Source organism: Hyperolius riggenbachi, chromosome 5, assembly GCF_040937935.1.
Source record: "Hyperolius riggenbachi isolate aHypRig1 chromosome 5, aHypRig1.pri, whole genome shotgun sequence".
Taxonomy (NCBI): Eukaryota; Metazoa; Chordata; class Amphibia; order Anura; family Hyperoliidae; genus Hyperolius; species Hyperolius riggenbachi.
The window spans coordinates 443,923,538-443,932,865 of record NC_090650.1 but is presented as its reverse complement, the minus strand read 5'-3'; the positions used below and the strand labels follow the sequence as shown (position 1 = coordinate 443,932,865).

Genomic DNA, 9,328 nt, shown 5'->3' with positions numbered 1-9,328 from the left:
TTGCAGAAGCCCCCACAGAACCCCTTTAAAGGAAACCAGAGACAACAGATACTTACCTTTTTTATACATACATAGTTACATAGTTATTTTGGTTGAAAAAAGACATACGTCCATCGAGTTCAACCAGTACAAAGTACAACACCAGCCTGCTCCCTCACATATCCCTGTTGATCCAGAGGAAGGCGAAAAAACCCTTACAAGGCATGGTCCAATTAGCCCCTAAAGGGAAAAATTCCTTCCCGACTCCAGATGGCAATCAGATAAAATCCCTGGATCAACATCATTAGGCATAACCTAGTAATTGTAGCCATGGATGTCTTTCAACGCAAGGAAAGCATCTAAGCCCCCTTTAAATGCAGGTATAGAGTTTGCCATAACGACTTCCTGTGGCAATGCATTCCACATCTTAAAGGGAACCAGAGACGAAGCACCCTTGTGTATTTTACCATGTATATCAGTAAGAACATTAGAGAAAACACTTACCATGCTCTCTGTTTCCTCCTCACTGCTAAAAGTGTCTGTTAACAGCAGTCACAAGAATCCCAGACTGAGCAATTAAATCTGGCTTTGCTGGGAATGATTATTGCTGAGTCATTATAGCAAAGCCACAAGGGGGCAGGCTTGGGCTTGAAATAACACCACAGAATACAGACTTAGCTATAATCTTTCTGTAGCAAAGCTAGACGGAGCAGCCTGACTTCTCAGTCGGGGATTCTTATCAGACGTGATAACAGTCAGATTACACAGCGAACAATGAAACAAAGGGCAGATTAGGTGTTTACTGTCATGTTCCCACTGATTTATAAGGTAAAATACAAGAGGGTGCTTCATCTCTGGTTCTATTTAATCACTCTTACTGTAAAGAACCCTTTCCTAAATAAATGGTTAAAACGTTTTTCCTCCATGCGCAGATCATGTCCTCTAGTCCTTTGAGAAGGCCTAGGGACAAAAAGCTCATCCGCCAAGGTATTATATTGCCCTCTGATGTATTTATACATGTTAATTAGATCCCCTCTAAGGCGTCTTTTCTCTAGACTAAATAAACCCAATTTATCTAACCTTTCTCGATAAGTGAGACCTTCCATCCCACGCATCAATTTTGTTGCTCGTCTCTGTACCTGTGGCTTCCTCCAGCACCATGGACATGGATCACACTCCCTTACCGCCGGAGTGAAAAAGGTAAGTATCTGTTGTCTTTGGCACACATTAAATATTTTATGCTACACATTATCAGTATAGAATATGTATTTAGCAGAACATTATTTTTGAAAATTGAGCACAACATTTTTGTTAAATAAAATTGCAGTTTTTGCCATAAGGAAAGAGAAGGAAGAATACTGATGACACAACTTCTGCCCCGCCCATTGGGGGAGGTCCTCAGTGACAATTACCGGGTGACAGATGGGGATCTAGTTGTGTCTGTGTCCACTCAGGGAAAGTGTCTCCCGTTGTGGCTTCCTTCTGTCCGGATTACACTTCATGCATACACGTCTATTACATGTAACTATGGAATTCACACCCCACTGATCCAGTGCTGGGACCCTCCAAACCTAGCAGAGGTGTAGCTATGGGTGGGCAGGGGGGGACTATGTCCCTGGGCACAGCACTGTAACGGGGCTCAGCACGGCCATTGCACCCCCACATGCATGGGAGGCGGCTCGCTGGCTGCCCCTAAGTGCCCCTGCTTCTCTTCCTCCCTCTGCAGAGAAGCGCAGAAACGTTACAGCAGCAGGAAAAGTGGGTATCTAAAGGGGGGCACAGCTGGCTATCTAAAGGGGGGCACATCTGGCTATCTAAAGGGGAGGGGAACAGCTGGCTATCTCAACAAGGGAAGGGGGCACATTTGGCTATCTTTAGTAGGGATGGGAGTAGGGATGCTCATCACGAGTAATCACCAGTGGTTACTCATGATTCAAATGAGGATTAAATGCTGCATGCGTGCAGCGGGGATATAAGGTGTTAATCACCTATAATTCCACCGTCCGTCCTGCACTCCAAAGAGGCTGCATGCGTCCTATTGGATGCATTGCAAGCCTCGCTACGGGCACTTCCTCCCTCAAGCCAGGAGGAAGTGTGCGCTGTGGAGAGCCTTGCAACGCGACCAATAGGACGCATGCAGCCTCTTTGGAATGCAGGACGGACGGCGGAATTATAGGTGATTAACACCTTATATCCCCGCTGCACGCATGCAGCAATTAATCCTCATTTGAATCATGAGTAACCACTGGTGATTACTCATGTTGAGCATCCTTGGATGGTAGTACATCTAGCTATCTAAACAGCATTTGTACATTTGACTCCACCCATGACCACGTCCACATTCTAAAGGGTGGCCATGCACATTTTGTCCAGGTGGGGGGGGAGGCGGAAAAAACGATCTTTGTCCCGGGGTGCTGAAAACCCTAGATACTCCTCTGAAACCTACTAGACTGGGTCTTGTTGTATAGGATGTGCAGGCGCGCTCCCGTATGTGTGTGAGAATAACTGCACTAGTCATGCGCGCTGACGGCCTGCTGCTGCACAGAAGCTTGGAGCCCTTTGTGCTCGGCAGAAGAATTTCTGCATTAGCGGTTCCATGCTACTGAGCAGGCGCGAGCCATCCTGCACAGACTGGAGTACGACCGCCTGAACCTATTCCACAAGCCCTTGTCTAGGGCTGGTACTGGATCCGTGGCGGTGGACAGGGGAAGCCGCTATTATCCAGATGCTTCCCTCTACCAAGGTATCTGCCTTGGACACTTCCAGGTACACTTCTAAGTAGTGATGTGCTTACGAGTTCCTAAGGACTCGAATTAGTGATTTAAATGAGGCTTAATTGCCTCAGGTGCGGCTGGATGAGAAGGCATTTGTTACCCATAAGTCCGTCGTCCTCCCTGCGCTCCGAACAGCTTGCACACATCCTACTGGACGCGTTGCAAGCCTCACTACGCACACTTCCTCCTTCAAGCCGGAAGAGCTTGTGTTTCAATTTCAATTTCTACACAATCTTTGTGACTGTCTCTGGGAATCAAGTGCGTACACGGTGTGACCATTATAGCTCCACCCATCAGGGGTGTAACCAGAGGGGAACAGACCCTACAATCACAGGGGGGCCCAGAGCTTTGAGGGGCCACAACTACTAACCCTCCCTTCCCTGATACAGGGGACTATACTTCAGATCAGGTGTTATTGTGGTTACACTTGTTATGGGTGTGAAGATACGATATCCACGCTTGTTTTATGACCCTTGTGAGATGGGCACCGAGGGTGTGAAATAGAGGCAAGAGAAGGGGTGCGAGCATTGGGGGAGGCCCTCAAAGTTCACTTGGGGTCCCTTGAATTCTAGTTATGCCACTGCCACCCATGTAAGTGGATACATAATCCACCAATCACAATCTCGTACAGGTGATGCCATGAGTGTCACAGAACATGCAAAGAGGCATGAAACAAGGACAATGCAGCATGGAGGGGCTCAGTGAAGGTGGCGTGGAAGGTGTGGATATTTCTCATCGGGAAGGTCTGGTTATAAAGGGCGATTTGCCCAGCCTCATAATCCAGACTTATCTTGAGTCTTTGAATGGACCTCACGTCAGGTAGCCGGATCTCTACATTATTGTGAATCGCTGAAAACCTCCTATTTGACTTCTGCAAAGCCCATGACTTTTCATTACTTCCAATCTTGGATGTGCCCTGATTTTTTCTGTCTATAGTGGAGTAACACATCCCGACTCGCCATGTACGGGATCTCCAAACATCCACTTCCCAGATGTGTCGTCCTGAACTGAAACTCTGGCAGCTTATCACTTGTGGTCCACTGAATCTGGCTGGTGTCTCTGAACGCTTATGGTTTTTATGCGAAAGGAAGACACTTTTCTTATCCACTGATATCCACAAGTTGTTGCTAGCTGTCTTCATATCCAGCAATACGTTGGCATTGCCTTCAATGTCTTCCCACAAAGCCTCAATACTTTGTCTTGTAGGCTGGTACATTGAGTGTCCTGCACCGAAGGTCTCCTGGGGGAATGAACTGGATGGTTCAGTGTTGAGGGGAACATTGTCCTCCTCACTGGAATATGGAGATGCCTGGATGTCCAAACCTTCCTGAACATTCATATGAGAGAATATGTCAGACAGTCCTTCATGTAGCATCTCCGAGATGCCAGACAAATCTAAATGTCCTCCATCATGGGACTGTCTATCTCCCTCCTCACAAACATTGTCTATGTGTGATTCCTTTAAGACAGTCAGGGGGTCAGTCATGTCACAAAGCTTCTCAATATGACCTAATCTCTTGGACAGTTTATCTATTTTCGTCTCCAGCTGTTGGATGACATCATAGCATCTGTGTGATGCCTGTACTGACAGCCTGGAAACCTCCCTCAGGACTCTCTCCTTTAACTTCTTCTGTTGCTTCTCTAGGTTTCTGAACAAGTCCATGACTCTCTTCATTTCAGAACTTTCTTGGTCTTCTATGGTTCTCCTGCAGACCTGCAGCCCCTGGACTCTATTCTCTGTCTCCTCTTTTTGTACTAGAAGGATTTGTACCACATTTTTCAGGGTCATCTTCTTTTTCATAAAGGCCTCATCTAGAGTCTCCACCTGGTGTCCCTGATGTTCTCCATCCAGCATACAGGACACACAGAAAAAATCATTGTCCTCCGTGCAATAATATTCCAGGAGCCTGTTGTGGATGGGGCACCTCCTGTTCTCTGTGTAATTGGTGGGGTCACATAAGACGTGTTCCGGGGACTTGCTGTGGACTTCCACATGTTTCTCACACAGATGTGCTTCACAGAGCAAGCAGGATTGCACAGCCGCAACAGGTGAATCAATGCAATAACAACAAGGGAATGAAATATGTTCTGGAGCCTCTTGCAGGAGATTTGCCACAACGTACTTCACTGGCAAGTTCTTCAGCAGGTGGGGCCAACTCCCGAAGTCTTCCCTACACTCTGGACACAGAAACTCTCCCGTCTGCTCCTCTTTTGCTTCCAGTGCGTAAATGACACAAAGGCGGCAGAAAGTGTGTCCACAAGGCAGGCTTACAGGATTTTTATAGATGTCCATACAAATGGAGCACCGGAAGGCGGTTCTTAAAGCTGCCACGGCCATCACTGCAAGAGAAGAAATAAGAAGAAGAATGAAAATGTGGCCTGCAAAACACTTTCTCTAAGTTTATTTGGTAACAACATTTAAAGAGACTCTGTATTGAAAAAAATTCCCCTGGGTGTACTGACCTCGGGAGGGGGGAGCCTCTGGATCCTATTGAGGCTTCCCCCACCCTCCTCCGTCCCACGTTGGCAGCGATAGAGCTCCCCAAACAGCGGGGATGCAAATATTTACCTACATGGACTTCATGTAACAGCGCTCCATTCTCAGCAGGAAGGTACATGATCCCTATGGGGGGAGGTTTATGTCCAATAGGGGAGCAATGTTTAGAGCGACAATGACTGAGGGCACTCAGCCTCTGTAGCTCCTCCTGGCAGCTGTGGCAGTTGTGGCATACCTCCCCAGTTGTGGCATACTCTGAGATGAGATACGGGGACACTTTAAAGGGGAACTGAAGAGAGAGGTATATGGAGGCTGTCATGTTTATTTCCTTTTAATCAATACCAGTTGCCTGGCAGCCCTGCTGGTCTATTTCTCTGCAGTAGTATCTGATTAAAACCAGAAACAAGCATGCAGCTAGTCTTGTCAGATCAGACTTATAAGTCTGAACCACTGAAACACCTGATCTGCTGCATGCTTGTTCAGGGGCTATGGCTAATAGTATTAGAGGCAGAGGATCAGCAGGGCTGCCAGGCAACTGGTATTGTCTAAAAGGAAATAAACATGACAGCCTCCATATACCTCTCTCTTCAGTTCCCTTTTAACCACTTCAGAATTACATGTTTCCTCCCTTAAAAACCAAAACAATTTTCACATTTCAGCGCTCCTCCCATTCATTCACTGATAACTTTATTGTTACTTATCACACTGAAATTATCTATATTTTTTTTTCTTTTACCACAAATTATGCTTTCTTTGGGTGGTACTTTGTGCTAACAATTATTTTATTTGATATGCATTTTAAAGGGAATATAAAGGAAAAAAAAAACAATATTTCTCAGTTTTCAGCCATTATAGTTTGAAAATAATTTGTGCTTCAATACAGAAAACCCTCATGTCTTATTTGCCTATTTGTCCCGTTTTTATTACAATGTTTAAACTGTGCCCTTAGTACAATGTATGGCGATTATTTTACCTGGAAATAAAGGTGTATTTTTTCCCTTTGGTGTTTTTTTTTTTTTTTGAGAGAATATTTTTATTGCACCCTTTGGTGATTTTTAATACTATATAACTAATTTCAAGACTTTATTTGCAATATTAATAATAATATACCCTCATGACATACACATTAAAAATGTCTCTAAGGTAACTATTTATGCAGTTTTTATTAAATTATGTATTTTTTTTTATTTTTATTTCGGTAACTATGGGGCAGTGAATAGGAACATGTGTTCCTATTCACCAATCACAGTGCAGTGAATGATGATCTGGCATCAGTGAGATGCCGATCGTCACTGACAGTTCTTCACTACTTCCTGTGTACTATTCAGTACACAGGATAGTATAGGGACATCTAGTGGCCAAAAATAAAAATACACCTACAAATGTTAAAGCGGACCTAAACTCAGAACTTCTTCTATGCTCTAAAAAATATACAACAGCATAATAACCTTCAGAGAAAAACATTTATTTGTTATCGCTGATACATATCCTACAATAATTCTGCACTGTTTGTACTTCCTGTTTTCATGGAAGCAGACATATTGTTAGCATCCTGTGCTTTCAAATGAGATTTATCAGTCGTGCTAGTCAAGTGACACGGGGAGATCAAATTACAACTTGTAATTAGACACAAATGAGGGAGAATTAGACATGCTAATCTCTCTACGGCCAGAAACCCACTAGGAGCAATTTTCTGAGCGCTTTGCAATTTGAAAACTCTTGCTAAAGGAATGCTATGGGTGTGATCCCACCTGAGTGATGAAATTTTATAAAAATCCCCCATAGCCAGTGGCGTAGCAATAGGGGGTGCAGAGGTTGTGACCACATTGGGGCCCTTGGGCCAGAGGGGCCCCAAGGTGCCCACCATTGTTGCTCACCAGGACCCTCGAATTAGAATGTACCCGAATTATCCTGTATATTTTCATGGTTGCCGAATTTGAATTCGAATACCGATCCTGCTCCCAAATTCGAAGTCAAATTTTCCCGAGTAGTGCCTCTCGAAATCGGCTGTGATCACGGATTTTAAACCGTTCGGATTCGGCTACCGTCGTCCAAAACCCGCTGACTTTAACCTCCTTGCCGGTTTTCCCGACCTGAGCTCGAGGGTAGAAAGAAGAAGCTGTTAGCGGTGATCCCGAGCTCAGGTCGGGGTAGGGAGTGCAGTGCTTTACCTGAAGTTGTGGAGTCCCGCGCGATCGCGCTGCGCAGCAGGACTCCAGCCTCTCTCCCCGGCAGTGTGCGGTCTTTCCCTGGCCGCCGGGATCCCCATGTCCCCGCTATTCTTCCGGGGACCTGGCGGCCAATCGTAACAGCGGAGCGGCGGTGGTGGCTTGATGTGATAACAGAGACAGCTGCCACACTCCTGATTACAACCCCCAGCCAGGAGCTAGGAACACAGGCCTCAAAGTTAAGGCAAACAACATTAAAGCAGTACTCTGCAATGCCAGGTCCATAAACAACAAAACAGCAGTTATTCATGATCTAATAGAGGCTTCAGATCTAGCTTTAATTACAGAGACATGGTTGGATCAGAACTCAGGACCCACTCTCGCGGCTGCGGTACCAGACAATTACTCAGTTTTACACTGTGAAAGGCAAAACCGCAAGGGAGGAGGATTAGCTCTGTGCTTCAAATCCAGTTTGAATATTAAACCCCTTGCTGTAGCCCCCACCCACTCTTTTGAATATCTGGCAGCCCAGCTCTCAGCTGGAAAAAAAATAAACATACTGCTTGTCTACCGACCCCCTGATGCTGGCTCAGCTTTTCTCAAGGAAATAGCAGAACTTGTATCTTGCATAACACTGAAACACCCTAGGTGGATAATTCTTGGAGACTTTAACGCACGGGTCGATACACACTCTTCCCAATTTGGAACTAAGCTACTTCTCTCCATGAATGAACTGGGCTTCTCTCAAGCCGTCAACCTCCCTACCCACAAAAAAGGACACACTTTGGACCTCATTTTCCATTCAGAACTCCTAATATCCAATGTGGAAATTGATCCAGTAGTTGGGTCAGACCACCACACTGTCCACTTCTCATTTACAGCACCGGCTACAAAACACCAAGTGAAAGAACTAATAAAATATCGTTCCTTGAAAGGTTTGACACCCCAACACCTTCAGAACAGCCTCAATCTAGGTGGACTGACAGATCACAACTTTGGCCTCGAATCCATGGTCCTTAAATATAACCACGATGTCTCAGCCGCTTTTGACGCCATAGCTCCCTTAAAGATTAAACGTTCGGCACCATTACATCACGCTCGCTGGTTTGACAACTCTATAAAGGAACTATAGAAACAGGGACGCAGACTGGAACGAAGGTGGCGCAAACATCAGTCTCCTGATGACAAACTTTCCCTAATTGCTCACCTGAAAAAATATCAAACAGCGATTAACAAAAAGAAGTCCTTATTCCTGTCTCACGAAATTGCACATGCAGCCAACAGACCTGCCCAACTCTTCTGCACGGTTGACAGTCTCTGCAATCCATCTTGCAGGAAATCCAGCATCAGACCTTCACAGGAACTGTGCGAGAAATTTGCCCTCTTCTTCTCAGACAAAGTCTCCTCTATACGATCTGCCATTCAATTCACAGCCCCAGAAACCCATGCAGAGCCATATAACAGGTGCAAAAATAGCCTACCACCATGGTCTGATTTTAAGGTAATCACTGAAAAAGACATCTTGGATATCCTCTCAAACCTTTGCCAAACTACCTGCGATCTGGACCCTGGCCCCACTAAGTTCATGTTCAAATGCCCTGAACTATTTACACCGGCATTCCACAAAATAGTCAACGGCTCCTTACAAGAAGGGTGGTTTCCCTCTACTCTGAAAGAAGCAATCGTCAGGCCTCTACTCAAGAAACCATCCTTAGACCCAGATGCTCTAAACAGCTACAGACCTGTCTCAAACCTCCCCTTTCTGGGAAAAGTTATTGAAAAGGCTGTCTACCTCCAACTTGAAGCCAGGCTCTCCAGAAACAACATCCTTGACCCTCTTCAATCTGGCTTCCGGAAATATCACAGCTGTGAAACAGCCCTCACCCAGATTTGCAATGATCTGCTTATTG

At 45.5% G+C, this 9,328-nt stretch overlaps 1 protein-coding gene across 1 annotated transcript; it reads right to left on the bottom strand.

Moving 5' to 3' along the window:
• Positions 1–3,399: 3,399 nt before the first annotated feature.
• On the bottom strand, positions 3,400–5,091 carry LOC137519489 (E3 ubiquitin/ISG15 ligase TRIM25-like). Its single transcript, XM_068238445.1, has one exon. The coding sequence runs from the start codon at positions 5,089–5,091 to the stop codon at positions 3,400–3,402; it is 1,692 nt and encodes a 563-aa protein (XP_068094546.1).
• Positions 5,092–9,328: the final 4,237 nt, after the last annotated feature.

Excerpts from the sequence above, each read along its gene's own strand:
- LOC137519489 (XM_068238445.1), bottom strand. The coding sequence starts at position 5,091 with ATGGCCGTGGCAGCTTTAAGAACCGCCTTCCGGTGCTCCATTTGTATG.